We start from the raw sequence: 24,682 nt of genomic DNA on the forward strand, positions 1-24,682 counted from the left end.
GAAGAATGGTAAAGCATTCAAATGAGTTAATATTTCTTGTCCTGTTTTAAAACTGGAAGAATAAATTAAAAGCACAGTTGAAGTTAAATTCTATCTGCCTGGGGCCTCCTCGGTGGCACAGCGGTTGAGCACTGGGTTGCGAAGCTGCCTGCAGCCTCTGCAGCGCCAGTTTGATCCCCGGCTGCTCCCCGGCCACTGGAGGAGGGTCCCACATGGCACACAGACCTTTCCTGCCACCTGCTGCTCCCCTCAGCAGTGTACTTCGGTCCTTCTGCCTGCTCTGTTCCCCGCTCTTGCTCTGGTGAATTCTCTCACCCTCCCGCACTTCTTACTGTACCCAATGCTTGTATAAAATAAATAATAAAATAAATCTTTAAAAATAAATAAATAAAAAATAAATTCTATCTGCCTGGTTTAATATTTGATATTAGGAGTCTTAGAATTTTCCAAATTTCATGGATATTGGCTTAGTCATTCATTTTTGTGAGGCTATAGAATTTGCTGTTGACATTTTGGAATTTGAGGAGACAACAAGAATCATAGGTCATAGAGTGTGTTATATATCAGGCCTGGTGGATGTACATTAATTTATATTATGTCATTTAAAACACTGAATATTGTTTTTTAAATACAGTATTTGAGCAGAGAATTAACTTGGCTAAGATCACACAAATGGAGTTATACTTAAACCCAGATTGATATGCTTTTAATCATACCACACACTAATAACTTAAAATTGTGCATTATCTAAAATAGAACCAAATCAAAAGAAACCTTTTCCATGAGATATTTTTATGAGATTTTTCTCTTTACTCCTAAAGTCAACAAATTGTAATGTGTCCTATTCTTTTAAAATAAAGAACATTTTTACTTATTCTTTCCTTTACAAATACTTTTTGAGTATTTATGTACAGCAGAAAAGTCAAAGTCCTTGTCCCCACAGAGCTTATGCTACATTAAGGAGAGATAAACTGCAAAATAAATAAAAAACAAAATCTATTTATAGGTGTATAGATGTATTTGATATGCAGTGATCTAGATGAATAGGTAATTGGCAACAAGAAAAAGAATGCAAGTTGCAAAAATGTCAGAAAGTAAAACAGGAAAGTCTTTTAAAGATGTTTATTATCTCTTTTTACATCCAATGCTGAAATAGAAAATTACTAAAGTGGAAATATCACAGAGATACAAAGTCATTTCCCCATGAAAAAGACCACTGAAAATTCTTTGCATTCAGCAGTCTTCAGTTTAGTGTGATCATACCTATATTCTCTCTCTGTCAGACTAAATCAAAGTTATTTGCAATGTTCTTGAGACCATGCCTCTTGTCATGGGGATGTGAATGGAGTGCATACTAGACTAATAACTTTCTAAATTGTAGCAATTACACTTAGTAATGAAACACATAAAATCAATGTGCTGTGGAAAGGACCTTGGAAATTATTTTATAACTTGCCTACTAATTTATTTCCTTCTTTATCCTCAATTTTCCAGACATTGCAAGAAACCTCGATAATCTTTCTTTCCTAGTTGTTGAAAAATGATGTGATAGTAACATTGAATACAAATTTGGAGAATAGTGCAATATATCCCATAACCCAACAGAAATAGCATTTTAATTTTTTGATTAATAATTCCTAGTCTGCCCACATCCTCCACAAAAAATAATAATAATAATAATTCCTACTCTTTGCATATATGTGCAATTAATGTTTTCACTACCTTTCATGATAAATATTGCTATCCTTATTTTAGGTTGAGGCACCTGAGTTTCGAAGAGATTTATGAATTTGCCAAAGTTGATAAATAATAGTTAGACCTGGGATTTTGTACAGTTTTTCTACAGTGTGCTCAAATAGGTAAAGATAAATGTAAATGAATTCTCTTATAACCTTGAAAAATTTGACTGGTGGCATGCCAAAATATTTGAATCAAGGAGTTCCAACACAGTGAAATTCTATTATATGCTTGAGAGACTCTTAAAATTATAGTAAAGTATTGTGAAAATGAACTTCTAATTAGAAGATGTAGATGGTACATTGTCCTATTCCAATTCCATTACTGTTTTGACTGCCTTAGCTATGACTGTGTGGGGAAAATTGTTCCTGTTGCTTGTTTGTTTTTTTTTTTTAAATCCTGGGTAATTTCTACAAATGCGAATTTCATATTAACTTTTTTTTTTTTTGCTGGATCAATAATTTTATTATTGTATTGTCTTTAAAAATCTCCATTAAAAAATGGTTTGGCTTATTAGCTCTCAGCAGCCCGCTCCTGAGCTCTGAGGAAGCTTGCCTTCTTCTGAGCTACCCGATCTTTCTTCTGGGCAAGAGACAACTTGGGACGGTTCCACCTCTTCTTCTTAACTTCTTTCTTGGGCTTCTTTTCATAGACTGGATTCTCTCGTATAGCAGCATGAACTTTCTTATACATCTCCTCCATCATGTCTGGCGTTACGTTCTTTATGTACTGAGAGAACTGTTTCTTTTTTTTCTTTTTTTTTTTTTTAAAGATTAATTTATTTATTTATACAAGCACTGGGTACAGTCAGAAGCACGGGGAGGGTGAGAGAATTCACCAGAGCCAGAGCGGGGAGCAGAGCAGGCAGAAGGACCGAAGGACACTGCTGAGGGGAGCAGCGGGCAGCAGGAGAGGTCTGCGCGCCATGTGGGACCCTCGCCCAGTGGCTGGGGATTGAACCAGCACTGCAGAAGCTGCGGGCAGCTTCGCAACCCAGCGCTCAACCGCTGCGCCACCGGGGAGACCCAGAGAACTGTTTCTTATAAGCATCTTCATCTTCCTCCATTAAGTAACGCATGTAATCTGCAACATTCTGCCCCATGATGTGCTTCCGATGTACTTCAGCATGGAATTCCTTGCTTTCTGAATCATAACCAGGGAATCGTTTGGTACTGTGAGGAATAGACAAGCCTCCATCCACAGCTCCCTTCAGGGCCCCAAAAACTTTATTCCCTGTAGTAGTTCTGGCAAGTCCAGCATCCAAATAGCAAGTAAAGGTACCTGGCTGACCATCAATGCTTTCCACATTGTATTCATCTCCAGTCACCTCTACTTGGCCTTCATAGATCTTGTCCATGCCAAACCTATTGAGAAGCCTGCGGGCCAGCAGCAGGCCAGTACAATATGCTGCAGCATAATTTGTCAGGCCAACCTTCACACCATACTTGGGGAGTTCATGAGCATAAGCTGCACAAACTATCATATCTCCTTCTATACGGGCATAAGCAATCTGACAAATGATATCTCTGTTGGTTACCCGAACTATCATCCTGTATTTGGGTGTGTTGTACTTATTTTTATCCTGGATTACCAAGCGTTTTCGAGCATAGTAATCAGTTTTGCCCTCTCGCCTTCTTCTAAATTTCACTTGGTATCTCTTGAAGTAGGCCTTATTCTTGACAACTTTTACAAACCCCATTTTGCGGCGCAAACACCAGTTGTCCGTGATTTGCCAAAGCAGCGCAGGCCCGGCAGCGCTTCGGCAGGGGGTAAAAAGGAATTTCATATTAACTTTGATGTCTAAGACTTTTTAAATGATGGATAAGGCCAGCCATATATTAATGAAATGTCTTATTCTTCATGTGATTGAATCAGTTTGAATTCAAGAAAAAGAAAAGGGAAATACTTAGGTTCCTTTCTAAAATATCTCCAGAATTTCTAATTTTTATAATTTATTTTTGCACATTTATTCCTTTGACCTAAATAATTCAACTTCTCCATTCAGGAATTTCATATTTGTGTCAGTTTAGATAACATTGCAGAAAATCATGTAGCTGTTGATAAATTTGAATGTGTCAAACAGGTTTATTATGCTAAATTGAGAATGAATTGATGAACAGTAGTGTGCAAGTTGGGAAACCAGTTAACAGAGGCTATTGTAATGCTCCAAGTAAGATATGGTAGTACTTTGTCTAGGATGGCACAAGTGGAGTTTGGAGAGAATGAGATGACTCAGGATATAATCTCAAGGTAGTTCTTATGGGACTTGCTAATGTATTAGTTACAGAGGTTGAATGAAAGAAAGATTTTCAGCAACCACGTAGAGCAGAGAGCTAGCATTCTATTTTGATATGTTGAGATTGAAATGCCTATAAAGAATTATATGAAGAGTCAAATAGGCATTTAAATATATGATATTTGAGTTCAGAGATGAGGTTTAGGCATCATTTTCACAGTCATGGTGACAAATAAAATTACCAAAAGGAATGTATATCTAGAGATAAGAGGGCACAAAGATAAACATAAATATCATATGTTCATCAACATTCAAAGGCAGAATCTGGCATGCAGATGTGTTTTAATTGTCCCATATTTAAAATATAACCATGTTTTAAATTAGTTGACTTCATTTGAAAATTGAGAATTCCCATAAAAATCCAGATCTCTGCCTACTTTTGGATAATTAGAAAATGCAAAATCACTAGGTGTTTGTGTCTGCACAGTAATAATTAACCCAAGTGGTCTCTATAGTATTGTCTGTCCAGTTGACACAGTGGCTATACTCTTCCTTATTTTTCTTTCACTCAGCCTATTTTACACAAATGCCTCTCTGGGCACTTGAATTTATAGACCCTGATTTAGATGTCAGTGATACAAGAGCCAAAAAAGAACCTATGGTAAAGCAAGTAGTAAGATATGAAAACCAGAATAATAGGATGTTACAAAAAGCATCAGAGGAAAATGTCAGAATTATGAAATGTTACTAAGGACTGAATAAGTTGAAGACAGAAAAATGCTATTTCAGTGGTATGGATCACTTCAAGGAATGGATGAAGAAGAATTGATCCTTTCCTAAGTTTTGGATCAGCATTAACTTGTTAAAGTTTATACACCAAAGGAGTAGTTTCTGGAGATTAGTTTCTAATATACTTATATCTTGTAAGGATAATTTTATGTGCAACCTTAAATTACAACTTATTTTTCATCATAAGATTCATAAGTTAGTCTTTACTGAGATAAATCATGCAGGTATTACTAACTTTGGTGGGGTATTATTTATTTTTTGCTTTTGTGACTTGTTAATTTTTATAACTAAAAGGCTTTTACTTCCCCTTCCCTGTTAAAGCACATGAACACACCATAGTTTTCCCTTAGACCTGAGTATAGTCAACATGATAAACCATTTAAAAAGACTCACCATATCAGTGTTTATTCTCTTGGTCTAATTTTGTTTCCAACATTTTTATGTATCTGGAGAGAGCTTGAGTTAATCACGGATTGGATAGGAAGTGACCAAAATGCTTTCTGAACTTTTTTTTTTTTTAAAGATTTATTTGTTTGTTTATATAAGCACTGGGTACAGTCAGAAGCGCAGGGGGTGGGAGAATCCACCAGAGCCAGAGCGGGGAACAGAACAGGCAGACTGACAAAATACACTGCTGAGGGGAGCAGCGGGCAGCAGGAGAGGTCTGCGGGCCATGTGGGACCCTTGCTGGGGGCCGGAGATCAAACCGGCACTGCAGAGGCTGCGGGCAGCTTCGCAACCCAGCGCTCAACTGCTGCACCACTGGGGAGGCCCTGAACTATCTTTTGATTACATGTGAAATGTGGAGTTGAGGCTGAGTTTCTCCCATCTGGCTTATGTTGGAGGGCTACTTTAGGCATCCTTATTTCTCCCCCCCTCCCTTTGTAAACCACCTCCTGCCTTTGTTTCCCGTTCCAATTTTCTTAGGTCCTGGGCACAAAACCAGTTTCTTCCTTAATTGGTCCTCTTGTTCCTACCTTCTGGACTTCCATGTCCTTTCATTTGCCAAATTTTCAGCGGTGTATCTTTCTGGTCTCCAGTACCTGCCTCGTTCTTTCTACTTTTATTGGCATCATTCTAATTCAGAACCTGTTTTTTACTAACCTGGACTTCTTACTAACCTCACAGGTACATGGGCATCATGAATTTCTTTCCTAAGAAAAGTTCTTTTTTTTTTTTGATACCTCCCCTTCTACAGCTTTATCAAAATTCTCTTCCAAAATCCAAGGGTAGCAGTGGAAAGGCTTTAGGGCCAGATTTTGTTTTTCTCTTCAGCCCCACCACTATCTGTCCATGTGACCCTGACCAATTTCTTGACCTTTCTGAAAACAGCTTTTTTCCTATACAGAATGAAAATGGAGAGCTTGAAAAGTTTGGCGATAGAGTATATAAAGTACCACACCTGGCACCAGAATTACAGATGCAAACTTTAGAAAATACTTTATATGCTCCCAAAGCCACCTCTCTTCTTCTTTCACAATCTCCCTAACCCTCCTGAATGAAGTGATTATACCTGTACCTTTTACTTACACCCTGTATCTGTATCCCTATACCTGTACCCTATCCCTCTCTCTCTCCCTCTCCACACCTTTCTCAAACTGTATGTAAAGTCTCCCTTTGTGTGTTCTCCCTCACTGTCTCTGCCTGTAAATCTAGTTCTATCTCAGATGATACTGTCAGGCAAGCCCACATTCCACCCACATAGTTTTTACCTCTTCAGATCTCATTTCCCTTGTTACATTTTCTCAACTCAGGGTCATTTCTCACCACCTTCTTTTGTACATAACACATACTTTAATGAATCAGTGAGAGGAAAGGAAAGAAATTGGCCAGTCAGCAAATACTTAATAAGTTTTGTATTTGCTTGACCTTGTGCTGGCTCTGGAGATTTTTTTTTTAAGATTTATTTATTTATGCATACAAGAGCTGGGGTACAGGCCAGAGATGAATTTAACCTGCTCTTTGGTTTTTGATGTTCAACAAAATTATTGACAGGCCTTTAAAATATAGGTACCATTGTACTGACTGAGTCAGGAGTTTCTGGAGTAGGAATCTAGTACTAGTACTTACAAAGTCCTCTAGGCAAAATAGTGCTCATCAAAGACTGATAATTACTATCTTAGGCAAACATTTCTTAGATGCCTTGTATGGTTGACTTTAGATAAAGCAGAGGAAGATTTGATTTAGGAGACTTTAAACAAGGATATGAACTAGTCACTTAAGTATTAAGAGGTGAAGGATCATGATGTATCCAATTTACTCATAAATGGTTCCCAAAATAATTATATATTACTTATTTTTTAAAAAGATTATTTATTTGTTTATGCATACAGGACTGTGATACAGGCCAGAGGTGTGGGGGTAGTGAGAGGATTCACCAGAGACAGAGTAGGGAGCAGAACAGGCAGACTGACTGCTGAGGGGAGCAGCGGGTGAGACAGAAGTCTGCTGCCCATGTGGGTTGCTCCCTGGCAGAGGATCGAACTCATGCTGCAGTAGCTGCAGATAGCTTCATAGGTTGCATCTTAACCCCTGTGCCACCAGGGAGGCCCTATATTACTTATTTATAATCTTAACATATAATACTATAATTTATATGACAATATGTAAAAATTGGTGAGTCTGAGTAGAACATATACAGGAGTTAGCAACACTCAACATTTCTGAAATTTGAAATTTTGTCAAGAGAAAAAAGTCAAAAGGAATGGAAAGCAAAAAAATAATTGGAGCTAGAAGTTGCATGAGATTTAAATAAACAGAGACATAGATTAGAGCTGGTAGGGTTGAATAATAGAGGAAATTCCAAACTGAAAAAAACAGGGTAAGCACAGGATAAGCAATAGCAGAGCAGCCTAGAAGTTTGTGGTGTGAAATAAGGGACCTGAAGAAGTCAGTGTGATGAGTTACAAGTTGTGGTAAAAGAAATGAATGGAACTTGAATATGGCATTCCATCAATGCCTTTCAAAGAGTTTAGACTATCAAATTAATCTAGCAGCTACTGAGTAGGATGCTCACACTCTAGGGAATGAGAAAAAATGATCTGTTGGATTTCAGAAAGAAAGCTTTGTACCTTCTATTTTGTATATGTGTTATTTCTTTTGCTCATTTTTCTAAATTCCTGTGTTTTAAAATGTATGTGTTTTAAAATATATGAAGTGTCTTAACATAGTATTATGTATACAATTTATAAATGTGTGTGTGGGGGGGGAATGGTTGCTAAGAATCCTTTTTGCTCTCAAAATTGGGAGACTATTCCTTTTAGACATTTTGCTACCTTGTAATCAGAACAATATTTTTTTAATGCAAAAGCAATCATGTTAATTCCTGTGTAGGGAAAGGGGGAATGTATAGTTTGCCAACAGCCTTACTTTGTCTTAAGATAAAGTCCAAATACAAGTCAGATTTGAATATTACCTCGGTCAACTTCCTACAAATCAAACCAGTCTCCTTGCTGGCTCCCTAATCCAACGCTGATCACAGTCTAAGCCAGGTCCTTTCAGTTCTTTGAATATACTGCCTTGCCTTACTCTAGATGGTCCTGCTACATAGAATGATCTCATTTTAAAACAAAATTATTTTACTTGGTTAGATCCAATTTATTCCTTAGGGTCTATATACATGTTACTTCCCCAGAATCTCCAGGAGAGATAATAATCAAATCCTTTTGCATAGACTCCCATAGCTCTGAAAAGGTCCCTTCCATATTTTTCATGTTTTGCTTACACTTCTGAAGAGAAAGACTACATCACCTCTTTATTTAGTGAAATGCTTGAAACTTTGTTAAGTGCTCAGGAAATATCCATTATTGTGGGGAATGGGGTTGTGGGGTAACAGCAATTACGTTCATTGCTAGTGGGATGCATAATTTTAGAAGACAGTTTGGTGATTTCTTACAGAACTTTCACCATATAATGTAACAGTCATGCTCTGTGGTATTTACCCAAAAGAATTAAAAACTTCTATCTACACAAAAACTTTCACACAGATGTTTATAGCAACTTTATTCATAATGCCATAACTTGGAAGCAACCATACTGTCCTTTAGGTGAATAGATAGACTTAAGTATATACAGAAAATGGAATATTATTCAGCGCTAAAAAGAAAGGTGTTATCAAGCAATGAAAAGACATGGAGGAATCTTAGATCTGCATTACTAAGTGAAATAAATCAGTCATATTAAAAGGCCACATACTGCATGATTTCAACTATGAGGCATTCTGGAAAAGATAAAACTGAAAACAGTAAAAAGATAAATGGTTGTCAGGGCATGGGGGGAGGGAAAGATAAATAGGTAAAGCACAGAGGATTTTTAAAGCAGTGAACTTATTCTGTATGATACTATAATGGTAGATGTTATTATAAAGTGAGCTATAATATAAACTGTGGACTTAGGGTAATAATGATGTGTCAATGTAGATTCATTAATTGTAACAGATGTATACCATTATGGTAGGGGAAGCTATGCGTGGTGGGGTCAGGCATTTTATGGAAAATCTCTTTACCTTCTGCTCAGTTGTGCTGTGAACCAAAAATTCTAAATAGTCATTTTTGATCATAAAAGACTACTATGAACATCTGTATGCCAGCAAATCAGACAACCTAGAAGAAATGGAAAAATTCCTTGAATTGTACAATATCCCAAGACTGAATCATAACAAAACAGAAAATCTGAACATATCAATCATAAGAAATTGAAACAGTAATCAAAATCCTCCCCAAAACCATAAGCCCAGGACCAGATGTCTACCACGCATTAAACGATCTAATACCCTTCCTTTTCAAAATCTTCCAAAAGATCAAAAAAGAGTGAGTTCTTTTTATCTCCTTTTATGAGGCCAGCATAATACTGATAACAAAACCAGACCACACAAAAAAAGAATGTTGGCCAATAGCTGTGATGAACACTGGTGCAAGAATCCTTGACAAAATATTAGCAAACCAAATGTAATAGTACATTTAAAAGATCATACACTGTGATCAAGTGGATTTGTTTCAGAGATGCAAGGATGGTTTAACATACACAAATTCATTAAATCAACAAAATGAAAGATAAAAAAATCATGATCATCTCAGTAGATACATAGGTAGTAGAGGGAATGTGCGAGAATTTACACTGTATTTTTTTATATCAGAATTTCATCAGTTATAGAGCTTACTCAGAGTCTACTATGTCCTGCCACAAGATGTTATAAACTTTGTTCTTCTTAAAACTCAGTGCTTTGAAATGTTTTTTTTTTTCTTCTCAGGTCACTCTGGTTACCCACAAAGAATTTTTTGCTAATTCTGTTTGTTTTCATTTCAGTGGTAGGATTGGGATCCTGGTGCTTCCACATGACTCTGAAATATGAAATGCAGGTGAGTAATGACAAAATTGACTAAATGCTTGTATCTCTTAATCCAGAGACTCATCATATTTGAGAGAAGTACACATTACTAGAGGCTGGTATTGAGAGGGAAACTGAAGGGGAAAAAGATTTGATTTGTAATCGCTGGAATTTTTACTTTAGGCCAAAGAATCCAAGTCAACTAAGTGAAGTAAAAAGCCAAGCAAATAAGTTGCTCATAGAGAAAACAAGTGAGAGCTGTATAGTTTTCTCACCACCTTTGTGCAAGCATCAACAGTTTTAGAGCAGGATTAAAGAATAGAGTCCAACAGAGACATCTTTAAAAGATATAATTACTTCACCAAAATAATTAATTCTTTTTCTTTGATGCCTCTCCTAATATCCATTTGAATGGTCTAATCCCTCTACCTAATGAGGTTTTAGAGCTATATAAGAAATTTTATTTACTACCCTTCCTCTAAGGGCTCAATCTTTTGATTTGTTTCCCATCCCTAACCTAGAAACTTCTAGAATGGTATTGTCTAGGAGAATATGAGGTACATATAAATTTAAATTTTTCTAGTTAATGTATTTTAAAGAGTCAGGGGGGCGTGCAATTGCATGGGGAATATAACCAAAATGAAAATGCATACATTATGCAAAAATGAAAAATTATGTAAGAATTATATAAAATAAGATACTAATTTAAAAAAAGAAGAAGATGCGCTTAGGCATAATTTTATTGACACAAGTTAATAAAGGGTAAGACTAATTTTTGAACAAATAGCCAAAGGCTGATGTAACATCAAAAATCTTGTAATCAAGTACAAAAATGTGAATTCTAATTTTTACAATAAACCAAGATGCTTTTTTGCAAAAAAAAAGGAAATTGGTGAAATTAATTTTAATAACATTAAATATATTTAATTTTAAAATTAATTATTTAACCTAGTATAGCCAAAGTATTACTTCAACATGTACTCAGTATGAAAATTTACTCATGAAATGTTTTGTGTTCCTGAAATCAGATGTATATTTCACACTTCCAGGATATCTCACTTTAGATTTATTGCAAATGCATGTAAGGCACCTAGACAGTTCTACCCTGCGTGGATCCATTTATACAACAGTCTATGAGTATTGATTATAGTTATATTATATCTAAGTATAAGAATTGTATAAGAATTCTTAGAATTGATTCTAATATTCAACACATTTATAGTAGGTGTCATGTGTGCTGCGCATGCTGTGCTGAACTCGGAGAGTCCACAAAGGGGTAGGACATGGGCCTGACCTAATGGCGCCTAGAGTACACTATTCCTCACACTTTCTGGCTGGGAAAACAGACATACACAATAGTAAATATAAAAGTTAATTTTTTAAAAAGTACAGATAATCTGTAGCAATACGGTGAGACCAGGAAGTTTCTATAAAAGTTAAAGACATTTGAACAGAACCTCAAAGAATTGAAACGTTTTAGGTAGTAAAAGGATGAAATGACATCAGACCTGCCTTATGACATGAACAGAAGCAGGGAGTCTGTGAAATGTGTGGCATATCTTATAGCATTGATAAAGCTACAAGTTTGGTAGAAGAAATTGTGAGAAATGACAGGAATAATATTTAACCCATTTTAACAACCAGATAGCAATGGTGTCAACAATCAGAATGGCCATACTAGTCAGCAACAGCTACATAGTAACCCAGAAAATAAGACTCTGCATTTTATCATACTAAAAAAATACTTAGTATTTGTCCAGCTCAATCAATAGTGCTGTCACATGTACTGTCTTGGGTAGTTACTACAAATTCCAGAACTGGAACTGAAAGGAGGTATTTGACTTGACAAAAATCACTGACAGTTTATCAGTGGTAACTCTAAATCAGTTTTCCTGATTACAAATCCTGAACTCCTATTCCTATATCAAGCTCCCTTATCTTTTGATGGTATGGGAGAAACCTGACCTTTATGGGGAACATGTCGGTAATATTAACAGAAATTTTAAAAATGGGAAGCGCCTAGGCTAGACATTAGAGCCTGACTGTGGAGAGAAGGACTTGTGCTTGGGAGGGTGACCCAGTGTGGAGTCTTAGCATGTTGGGGAGGGTAGCCCCATGTCGGGGGAGGGCACTCCAGTCACACTGGAGCTGGGTGGGATGAGGATGTCCACATGGGAGGATAGTCCAATGTAATTCAGCACGAGGAGGGTGCTCACACAGCAGGGAATCCAGCACAGGTGTCAGAGCCCCGGGGATGTTTGTGCATAGGGAGAGCTCAGCGCAAAAGAGGAGGGTGTCCACGCAAGTAGGGAGGTAGTTTGGCACATGATTGGAATCTGAGTGGGGTCGGGAGCGCCCTCATGCAGTGGAGACAGCTGTGCTGGGATTCAGTGCCCTGAAACGGTAGGGAGGGCTTCCACATGACAGGAAGGCCCGGTGTGGGATAGGGGAGCATGAGCAGGCCGAAGAGACCATGCAGCAGCCTGCCACGGGGTTTTGGAGCCTGAGTGGCGTGAGGAGGCTGTCTTAGGAGGAGAGGTGGCAGTGATAGAATGTTGGTTAATTAGATAAATATTTTAAAATAGTGGAAGTCTATTTGTCTCAGAGAACAGAGTTGCAAATATGCAAAAGATAAAAATTGGAATGAATCCTGCTGATGAATTGAAATTGAAAGTATGTGTACCTACTTTTCTCTCAAATCTTTGCATGTCTAATTTTTTTTAATGCCTCAGTACAAATATTGCCTATTCAGGTATGTCTTCCTTGATCATTTTATTTAAAGCAACCCCTTTCACAAATTCTTTAGCTTTACTTAATGAAGTGCTCGTCATTGCACTTATTGCTACTGGAAATTACCTTATTTACAGTCTCTTCCAACTAGAATATAAACTTGGTGTGAGCAGAGATCTCACTTCTCTTAAATACCTCTGTATCTTGAGCATGCATGGCATGCGCACAATTGATGTATAAATGAAAGGGAGGGAGGGAGGAAAGGAGGACGGGCATTTAACTACACGAATGAATGATTAAATGTGCTGGAATAGTAAATTGTAGTTATCCAGGGACTGTGAGATAACCAGTAATTACATCTTTCTCTCTGCCATTCTACATTTTCCAAATTTTCTGCAGTAAACATAAGATATTTTATAATAAAATTCATGTTTACATTTGTTTTAAAGAAAAGTCACTTTAAAAGACTGCCAGGGTGCTTTGGAGAAATAGTTATACTAATAAGCCAATCAGAATACCCTTCATCCTAATGCATACTACCATATGTTCATAGGGGTACTGAGATTTAGGAGGCAGATTATTGTGTTTTCCAAAGATATTCATACCAATATATCTCACCCCACATGCTTTTCTTACAATATAACATTGACTGTCCTGAAGAGGTAGGATATTTTTTTTTTTGCCAAAGCTGAGTCAAAAGGCAGTATAGATCTGCCTAGTCCTCCTGGGATGCTTACCTTGAAATCAGCACCATGTTCAGAACCTCACCTGAAATCCCATACTCTAGTCAGCATCAACTCGCAAAAATTTGAACAAGTGGATCATTAGATGACTTCAGCCCCCACCACTGATCTATCTCAGCTGATACTGAATGAACTATCCTTGCCCAGCCCTGCTCAAAATGCATATTTGTAAGTAAACTAAATATTGTTATTTTAGGCTGCTAACTTTTGGGGTGATTTGCTATACAGTTATAGATAACTAGAAGAATTTACAAAGCATTTTGTCAAGTTCTGACATTCCTCCAACAGCTGTTTTCTAACTAAGATTTGGATAAATTTTTAATTCTCAAGGATCATTCCTGCTGTCCATTGTCTTACTCCTACAGCATTAACCCTGGAATCTAGTGCATGTATGTCCCATATGTGAAAAAAAAACAACTGGGTGAATGTGCTAAGACAAGACTTGTTTACCTAACTAGGCAGAAAAGGTACCTGACCCATTCTCCTAATGATTGAGAAGGAAAGGCTCATCAGTGCATAAGGGCTTGTTTAAACAGCTTCTCCATCTCTTCTCCATCTCTAGACTGGTCTTTATATAAAATGATGGTGAATCTTCCTTGCAGGCTTCCTGTCTTGTCTCCTCTCAGGATAAATGTAGCCCAGCTATGGTAGGCCCTCATTTGTTATGCACAGTCATTGGAGCTAAGAGCTGAATCCCTCTGGTGGTCAATGAACCATCCACCAGTCTAAACTTATTGTGGCTGTAGAGAAATTAGAGGCCTAGTATTTTTACACCTGTCTAAACTGAGTACTACTAGCAAATACTAACAGTCCTCTCTTAAGAGTGATTTCAAGTTTGGAGTATAATTTCTTCAGATTTATTATTCCTAGTTGGCTATTTGAGTTCTAATTCTGTCCCACTTTGTTGTGAAAATTAAATGAGATAATGAATGTAAAACATTTAATTATAAGATCTTGCACAAATGCTTCTATTTTCATTATTCTGATAGTTTATCAGAAAATATCACTTTGCATAAGCTCTCTTCCTTCTTCCTAGAATGCTTTTCTCTACTACCCCATTTCATTTCTTGCTAATACCTTCTTTTTTGTTGGAAACTTGACTCTATATTTACTGACATGTTTTTCATTTCTTCTACCTTACTTAACCATGAATTCCTTGAGGACAGTGACTGTGTCTTATTTTCATTGTATCCTCTACTACTAACACATTTCCTAGCACATGGTAGATATAATATTAAAGAACTAAGTGCATCGGGTGCTGTGCTGGCAGGAGAAATACGGGGATTTACCTGAGGGGAGAAATCAAATACTGTCCAAAAATTAATAATGATGTAAGAAAATAAATATAAAAAATTTTAAAGTAATAAAATTAAATTTAAATTTTAAAAAAAGATTAAGTGCATGTGTAGGTAATAAATTCTATATGGTTGGTTTACAGATTAGAAATAACCCACCTATAACACTTAGCCTAATATCTAGCTTGTAGTTTAATATATAATAGCTGTAATTAGTATTATTGCTGATAATACTATTTTTCAGAGATAAAGGGTGGTTAGATTAAATGACTTTTGGGCCATTAGTATCTCGTCTAATGTATATTAGTGAACATTTTATACATCTTAAGTGGTATGGGAAGAGGGAGAATTGTGAACGAATATTGATAGAACCCACTGACCTTTAAATGGTGGACATCATTCTTTCTTGGAGGTGCAGTCTCATAGTTCGTGATAGCAAATGATCCGAGCTGCCTAGTGAGTGAGGCATCATACTTAGGTGTATATACTAGGACAGACAGGTAGATGGATGAGCTTGTTTGTTTAGAAACAGTAAACTAAATACACACCTCAGTAAATTACATAATGATAAATATCAGTAAAAGATATTAGATGAGTTGACCATCTTAATCGTTCTGATGTTTTATTTTGATTTGCATAAAAATTACATCTCTACAATATTCACATCGTGATATCTTTGTTTCTTCTAGCTATTGGATGAACTCCCAATGATATATAGCTGTTGTATATTTGTCTACTGCATGTAAGTACTTATATTTAAAATTTGGTTGCTTGATAATTTTAAATTTGTATTTGCTCATAGATTGTTAATAGTGTAGAAAATTATAAGACTTGCAATATCAATGTAGAGTATAATTTCTGTGAAGATATAATAATGTTGCTTATTAACTTTTGTGATCTCATAATCCCACAAATAATTTAGGTAGAATTTTATTTGATTTTGTTATAGGACAGGGCAGCTTCTCTTCTTCCTGCTCAGCTCCACCCTCCCTTGGGTGGGGCAGGGAACCTCCCCCTTTCCTGGGGACCACCCTGTTACAGTTTCACTTACATAATTTGCCTTTTCTTGGCTTATGACTGTATACAAATTTGTATAAATATTTTATATATTATGCCATAAAAAGAATATTTACCTTTGTACCTGTAATTCTGTTAGACAGCATGCCAAATGGTCTCTAATTCTCATAGCTATACAAGATAAATCAATATTGTTTCCATTTTATTTATATTTTTCCATTTTTATATGATGAATTAAAGCTCAGAGATTTTTAGTAGCTTGTCTAAGGATGTAAGCATAAGCTTAGGAGAGATGTCTAAACTCATGTAGGTAGTAAGAATTGGAAATTGTGTGTTACTTGATGACATTTGAGTTAACACTGGGCCTCATAGATGATAGTGGTCCAACAAGCTATATGCCGTATGGTCTAGGTGTATAGTAGGCTACCATTTAGGTTTGTGTAACTACACTCTGTGACGTTCCCATAATGACTAAATTGCCTAATGACACATTTCTCAAAAGGTAGCCCTATTACTAAGAAACAACTGTACAAGCTTAGTATCCTTATCTTCTAAATAATACCTTCTGTTCCCTAGCACTGATATTTAAATCTTACTCTTTTCAATATGATCTCATTGCTAGCTCAACAATATCTTTTAAAGAGATGCAAAAATCTAAGCATTTTGAAAACTGTATTATTGAAAGAAGTTCATCTGAAATTTTTTCCGTAAAAGGCCATATAATTATTATTTTCATCTTTGTGGGCCTTTGGTCTCTGTTGCAATTCTTCAGCTCTGCTACTGTATGTTGGAAGTAGTCACAGATAATATGTAAACAAATGGGTGTGACTGTGTTCCAGTAAAATTTTATTTGCAAAAATAGGCTTGGATTGAGAAATTGGCCCTTGGATTATAGTTTGCTGATATCTAGAAGAATGCTTTCAGATGAGCTTTTTTTGAATAAGTTGTCAAGTCACAGAACTCAATATAAAAACATTCTGGGTCAACCACCTTTCTTTTCAGATAAAGAAATAGGAGTTGGGCCTAGTGCCCACAGCCAATTAATTAGCTAACTGAGAGAACTGTCTTGTTTGCACCAAAGCATAGGCTCAAAGGTTGAACACTTACTGATGGTGAAATATTTGTGCATATTTCCTTATTAACTGAATATTTCTTATGTGTCAGATACTATTCTAACAATTAGGTGTGTGAGAAAAAAAAGATTTTATATCAGCTCACAAGGAATTCACAGCGTGGTTGGGGAGACATTAAGTAAAGAGACAGTTACAATTGTGTACTTTAGGAATCATTCAAGATATAGAAACCTACTCAAGCCAGCTCTATTTAAGAGAGTGATTTATTATAAGGATGTTAGGAAATTATATGAAAACCAACAGTAGGAAGTTCAGTAGAACTGGAAGGGCAGCTCCCTCCCTCTCTCTTTTCCCTATTCCTTCTACTCCACATAGCTTCAAGTCTTTGTTTCTGCTTAATTTTTGCCTCTTTGCACATCACTTCTTTGTTCATTCCTCTACTTGTTCATTCAATGTAGCTGTCTAAATATCAGTTTCAAACCTGGAGTCCATATGGTTTTATACTTTGACTCCCTCTACATATTAGATTCAGTCTCTGGCTCCCAGACTCCAGATTTTCGTGAGACAGACTCTTGTTGACTCATTTTAATTCAGGTGCCTACTAGTGATTCCCTCCAACCTCCCTTGCCTCTTTGAGTTTATAGGCAATTTGGGTTCTCTAAGATGAGAATATGGGTAGAAGAAATAATGGGTATCACAAGACCCAGACATATGTATACAAGTGATAAAGACAGCATTCTGTTTGCTTTCCTAAGTACATATTCTAAAACAAGTTTCTTGTTCTCTCTCTCTCTCTTTCTCTCTCTCTCTTTTTTTTTTTAAGGTTTGAATGTTTCAAGATCAAGAACTCAGTAAACTACCATCTGCTTTTTACCTTAGTTCTATTCAGTTTAATAGTAACCACAGTAAGTTGTATTTTGTTTCTAACAAATTAAGCCTTAACATATGTTAAGTGGTAAGGAGTGAACTAGCCATTTATTGGGTTTGGCACATTTTGCTTCCAGCATTTGCTTCCTGCTGTTCAAACTGAAATGCTTCTGCACATGACTCACAAATGTTACCCCTTTGTGCCTACTCAGGTGTTATTTCTCAACAAGAAGTTGAAACAGTGTTGCTTTTTTTAAACCTGTTTTTATTTTTTAATGGGGGAAAACAAAAGGTGAATATTTACTAGCAGTGGGGAAAACTTAAATTTTTTTCAAGCATGAACATATTACTTCATTGTTAAAAAAAGAACGTGAAAGAGAGAGAAAGAGATTGGCTCTGCTTCATTAGGCTTATGTGGCTACTTTAATGGTTAACCTTTTCCTAATAAGTTGCGATAACTGGTCACTTCTGATTCCACCCTAGTGCTTTTTTTCTTTAAAGTGAATAAATTACATGTTTTGTTAAGAGACTATTCATTTCAACAGACTTTTACTACAAACCTACCATAACCGGCAGTAAAAAATGCAAAGATAACTAAGGGGTAGTTGCTATGCTTAGGAGTGCGTACAACTAGGGAAGTCACGCTTGTAAGCAAAGAATTGCATTAAAAGATGATTATTGCATTAATTGAGGTAAAAATATATATATATGTATATACATATATATATATATATATATATATATATATATATATATATATATGGCAGTGAGGTAAAGGAGGATGAATAAAGATTGCTTGACTGAGTTTTAAGGAATGTCCCAGAGGGGAGGCACTTGAGTTCCAACCGATTATTCAGAGTTTTGCTGGCACCCTATGAAAGAGTGTAGTGAGTCATTTCTAAATAAAGTATTACATTGTTGATAGTAAGAGAACTTTGGAATAGCATAGTGGACTGTCATTTTAAAGCACTTAATTGTGTGCCAAATACTATACCGAGAACTTTACTCATTGAATCATCACTGTCATAGAATTGGGAGGGTTTTCACTAAATCATCCCTGCTAGTAGAATTGGGAGAAATTTAATATGCTAAAACATATGTTAAGTGGTAAGGAGTGAATTAGACAAATGTCAGATTATAAAGAGTCTTCCTTGTGTGCTATGTTTAAGTTTGGATTTTTATCTTCAAGGTGGTAACTGGTTTAAAGTAAAGGAAAAAATATAATTAGATATTTATTTTAGAAGGATTACTTTGGTTATGGAGGATGGATTAAAAGAATATGAAGCTAGTCCCAGGGACTTTTGCATTTACTTAGGCAAGGTAATAGACTCAGACTGAAGCAAAATATCTGTATGGATGCAAACAAGTATCATAAATAATCCTCAGGACTTGTGATCCATTAAGTAGAGGGGGTAGAAATGGAGTGAAAAAAGGAACTATCTAGAATGATTTCTCAGTTTATGGCCTAGCCATCAACACACACACAAGGTCCTTAACCAAGAATGGAATCCTGGAGGAAGAGCTGATTTTGCAGAAAAGAGAATGAAGTTTGTGTCAGAGGAGGTAAAGATAAATTTCTTTTTGGAGTGTGTTGAAATTAAAGTACCTTATATTAATGAAATCTGAGACTTACCAAATAGATTGGGTGTCAATTTTTTTTATTTTTTACATCATTGTTCATTTTTAAGAATCAACACTTTTTAAATAAAAGTTGTATATGTTTAAAATGCACATCTTTATTTGCTAGACATATGCATAGGGAAATGATTACTATAGTCCAACCAATTATCCTATCTTCTCACATAGTTACCACATTTTGTGTATGGTGAGAGCACCTGAAATCTACTCTTTTAACAAATTTTTAATAGTCAATATAGTCTTGTTAAATATACCCATCATGCTGTACAGTGGGCGCTGGCATTTGAAGGTCAGATGGAAGGAATAGAGCCTGCAAAGGAAACTAAAACAAGTAATGACAGATACAGGAAAACTAGGAGAGCTTGCTGTCACAGAGTACAAAGGGATTTTCCAGGAGTAACAGTATTAGTTGCTTTGAGAGGATGAGGAGGATGAAGATTTATATTTGACCCCAAAAATTTTAATTAAAATATCAAGTGGTGTTATATTAAAAAAACTAGCAACAACAAATGCTGGCGAGGGTGTGGAGAAAAAGGAACTCTTCTGCACTGTTGGTGGGAGTGCAAACTGGTCCAACCACTGTGGAAAGCTGTGTGGAGATTTCTGGACCTACTAAACATAGAGCTTCCATATGATCCAGCAATTCCACTCCTAGGTATTTACCCAAAGGACACAGAAACATCAATTCCAAAGAACACCTGCACCCCTATGTTTATAGCAGCACTGTTTACAATAGCTAAGCTTTGGAAACAGCCCACATGCCCAAAAATAGATGACTGGATCAAGAAGATGTGGTACATATACACCATGGAATATTACTCAGCATTCAAAAAAGATAAACACATGCAATTTGCAGCAACATGGATGGCACTGGAAGGGACCATGCTCAGTGAAATAAGCCAAAAAGAAAAAGAAAAATACCGGATGGTCTCACTCATAGCAGGAATCTAGAAAACTTAAATAAGGGACCAGGAAAATGAATTACTATAAGAAAGTGAAAATCAAAATCAACAAAAAACTATGAACCAGAGACACTTTTAGGGGGGCGGGGGCGGGAGGGGAGGGATTGGGGTCAGAATGGGGGGGCTGCAATTGTATGGGGAATATAACAATAAAATTTATTATAAAAAAATCAAGTGGTATTAATAAGAATATTGTAAGCAGTAGATTGATGGAGACAGAAGGTGAATAGGAGGTTGAAAGAGCATATACACTATTTTCTTCTGCTTCTACATTGCCCTGTTTGCATAACCTGCTTGCTAATTATGAAAGAATCTTAGAATTACAGAGGTGAAAGGAAATCTTTTTACTGTGTAAAGAGGAAAAAAAGTCCAGAGAGTTTTAGTGACTTGTCTGGTCAACCAGCTTCATATGAAGAATTGGTGACAGAATCTTGATACCCCTTTGTAAGTTTAAAGTTGATGATGAAAATGTTTATCTAAGAATCAGTCAGATGTTTGTTACTTTAATAACTGTAGACAAATTCAGGCAAATTATGTAATCTCTGCTTTAATCATACTCATCTTTACAATGAAGATAATAATAGCTTACATGTCATATAGTTATGAATTAATACCTCCATATAGCAAGAACTCTAATTTCTTTTGCCTAACAAAAATTGTCATTAACACCAACACAATAGTAATAGGGGACTTCAGCAGTCCCTCCCCACTTATTTATATCAGTGGAGAGATCAACTAGAAAGAAAATCAATAAGGAAACAATAGCCTTAAATAAGAAATTAGACCAAAAGGATATAATAGGGCTCTCCACTTGCAAAAAACTTGAGTACACATTCTTCTCACGTGCACCGGCAACATTCTCCAGGAGAGACCATATGTTGAGTCACAAAACAAGTGTCAACAGATCTATTAAAATTATATCAAGTATTTCCTCTGGTTGCCATGATCTCAAACTAGAAATCAACCACAGAAAGAAAGCAGGAAAAATTTCAATATGTGAAGACTAAACAACGTGCTACTCTGTGACTGTTGAGTTAACAAGGAAATCAAAGGAGAAATTAAAAAATACCTGGAGAAAAATGAAGAAGAAAGGTTCTTACCAGAACCTATAGGACAGAATTAAAAGAGTACTAAGAGAGAAATACATATGAGTGCAGGCTTACATCAAGAAAGATAGATCAGGGGCCTCCCTGGGTGGCGCAGCGGTTGAGCCGCTGGGTTGCGAAGGTTCACTTCCCGGCTGCTCCCCAGCCACCGGAGGAGGGTCCCACATGGCGCGCAGACCTGTCCTGCCGCCCGCTGCTCCCCTCAGCAGTGTACTTCGGTCCTTCTGCCTGCTCTGCTCCCTGCTCTGGCTCTGGTGAATTCTCTCGCCCTCCCGCGCTTCTGACTGTACCCAGTGCTTGTATAAATAAATAAATAAATAAATCTAAAAAAAAAGAAAGAAAGAAAGAAAGGCCACAAATAAATACTCTTAAGGTACTAGAAAAAGAATGAAATAAAACCAAAAGCTGCAAGAGGAAGGAAATAATAAAAATTAGAACAGAAATAAACAAAACAGAAATAAAAAATATAGTACAAAGATCAGTGAAACCAAAAGCTGGCTCTTTGGAAAGATAAAAAATATAGGAATGCAAGAGTGGGTCAACATCCACACATCAATTAATGTAATTAATTGTAATTAATGTAATGAAAGGAAAGAAACTATCATTAAAAAAATGAAGAGACACCTTACTGAACGGGATGCACATCACACATCCAAAAAGGGGGCTAATATACAACATCTACAAAGAACACATAATCTCAGCAGGAAGAAAACAAATAAAACAATTAAAAAAAAACAAAAATAGGCAGAAGATCCAAATAGACACCTCTTCAAAAAAGACCTACAGAAGGACAACAGACCCATGAAAATTGCTCATCATCACTAATATCAGGGAAATGCAAATCAAAAGCAGTGAGATACCACCTCACAGCAGGGGGAATGGCCCATAAAAAGACCAGAAACAACAAGTATTGACAAGGAAGTTGAAAAAAGGAACCCTCGTACGTGGTGGGAGTGTAAGTGGCTATAGCCCCCCCCCACCCACCCCCGGTGGAAAATAGTATGAAGATTCCTTAAAACATTAAAAGTAGATCTGCCATATGACCCAACAATCCAACTCCTAAGTATCTACCCAGAGAATACAAAAACACTAATTGGAAGAGATACTTTTCACTCCTATGCTTATCCAGCACTATTTACAATAGCCAATATGTAGAAACAACCTAACTGCTAAATGACATAATGAATTAATAAGGTGTGATATGTTTACATGATGGGACTACTGCTCAGCTATTTAAACATGACTTCTTGCCATTTGTGACAACATGAATGGAACTGGAGAGTATTAGGTTTAGCTTAAATAAGTCAGAAGGAGAAAAAAAATACATGATTATTTCACTCGTGTGTGGACTATAAAGAAATAAAGCATGAAAGTTAAAACCAACCCAAAGTAAACTCTTGAAATCTGACTGCAGAACTGAGGCTACCAGAAGGAGAGTTGGGGAGCGAAGGGAGGAAGGAGCCCAGTTGACTAAGGTTAATGATTATAGGTGATTGGTGGTGGGTGTGGTGTGATCACATACATTTGAAAAAAGCGTGAACCTGTATCCCCAAAACATATAGTGTTATCAACCAATTTAAAAATATTGTCTTTAACTCATAGCAGGAATTTAGAAAATCTAAATAAGGGACCAGGAAAAAGACTAATTATAATAAAGTAAAAATCAAAATTAACAAGCAACTATAAACCAGAGAAACACTACTGGGAGGCGGGGGGCGGGGAGGAGGGAGTAGGATCAAAACAAGGGGGGTGGGAATTGTATGGAGACTGTAACCAAGATGAAAATGCATACATTGTGCAAAAATGAAAAATGATGTGAAAAATATATAAAATAAAAAAATAAAGTAAGTTCATGTAAACATGAAAAAATATAAATAAATAAAGCCAAAAAAAATTGTGTTTAAGAGGTATGCCCTTTTGCATCTTTTTATTAGTAACAATGAGAATCTGAATCTATATAAATGGAAATATGTATTTGAAATAACAAATTTCAGAGATGAAAAGCATTCTTCTTACTAAGTTTAGAGTTACAGATATATAATCTCTCATACACATATACTATTAAAACTCTATAGGTGCTTAAAGGAAATGATTGTAGGGATCATAGAAATTTCCTTCATGAATAAAAAATTCTGTAACCAAATTGTAAAATTTTATGAAAGTTTGTGAGATCAGCACTGCATTAAATGAGGATATAAAGATCTTGATGCATAGGTCCTTGCTGTCAAAGAGACTTTCCTTGTAAGGGAAAGAAACAAACTAATAAATAAATGCTATAAAGTTTATTCATGGGACAGCGAACTATAAAGGAAGGGGAGTAGTTGTTTCTGCTAAACAGATAAGGGGTCAAAAAAGGCTTCAAGAAAGAGGTATCATTTGAACCCAATCCTTAAAGATGATTGTTTGCCAGCAGGGGAGGACTTCTGAACAAAGTAAAAAGCAACATGTTTAAAGATACAAAAGCATGAAACTAGCATATTTTGTACTTTCTGAAGCCTTGGAGGAGAAAGAAACGAGGAGAGCAGGAGGGCAGGAGTGAGATCATGGAAAGTTCTCAAATAAGAACTTTGTCTTGTAAGTGATAGAAGTCATTTCAGGGTTATGATTCAAATTCACATTTTGATTCCTCTCTACCATGTCATTTTAAAGGTGTATTCCTACAAGGCAATAAATGCATGCTAAATTTTAAATAGGCATTGAATTCAGTCACCCACATGACATTGGAACCTCAAACACATAGTTTGTATAACTGCAAATGAATCCAGGTGAATCTAGGTAAGATGTTTCTAGAAGTAGAAGAAAGCAGAAAAAAATAGTTTTATATGTTTTCACATATTGAAAACCTATTACTTGCCACCTGCTTTCATGTATTTAAGCTTATTTTCCTGGCCTTTATTATTCCCATTATCCAGATAAGGAAAAATGAGTATTTTTGGTGAAATAACTTGCTCAAACATGTAACAGGTAGCACAGTTTAAAATTTAACTGCTGTCTCTAAATATAGAGTTGTTTCTGCGGTTGAATAGATATATTAGAGGGATCATCAAAAAAATCATTTCAGGGCCTTCCCGGTGGCGCAGCGGTTGAGCACTGGGTTGCAAGGCTGCCCGCAGCCTCTGCAGCGCCAGTTCGATCCCTGGTCACCGGGCGAGGGTCCCACATG

At 36.3% G+C, this 24,682-nt stretch overlaps 2 protein-coding genes across 2 annotated transcripts in view; one reads left to right on the forward strand and one right to left on the reverse strand.

Annotated features, from left to right (window-relative positions):
- ACER3 (alkaline ceramidase 3) overlaps positions 1–24,682 on the forward strand; it is a gene marked incomplete at both ends in the record, with an annotated part of 80,021 nt that overhangs the window by 36,815 nt on the left and 18,524 nt on the right. The window contains 3 exons of the mRNA XM_084250258.1: positions 10,067–10,119; positions 15,546–15,598; positions 17,770–17,851. Of these exons, the coding sequence (XP_084106384.1) occupies positions 10,067–10,119; positions 15,546–15,598; positions 17,770–17,851 (188 nt within the window). The remainder of the gene's footprint in view (positions 1–10,066; positions 10,120–15,545; positions 15,599–17,769; positions 17,852–24,682) is intronic.
- LOC311181051 (large ribosomal subunit protein uL18-like) lies at positions 2,100–3,436 on the reverse strand (the record flags this gene model as incomplete). Its single annotated transcript, XM_084249213.1, has 2 exons — positions 2,100–2,475; positions 2,771–3,436. The coding sequence occupies 2 exons, from the start codon at positions 3,434–3,436 to the stop codon at positions 2,251–2,253; spliced, it is 891 nt and encodes a 296-aa protein (XP_084105339.1). The 3' UTR covers positions 2,100–2,250.

Source organism: Talpa europaea (assembly GCF_964194135.1).
Source record: "Talpa europaea genome assembly, chromosome: 1".
NCBI classification, from domain to species: domain Eukaryota; kingdom Metazoa; phylum Chordata; class Mammalia; order Eulipotyphla; family Talpidae; genus Talpa; species Talpa europaea.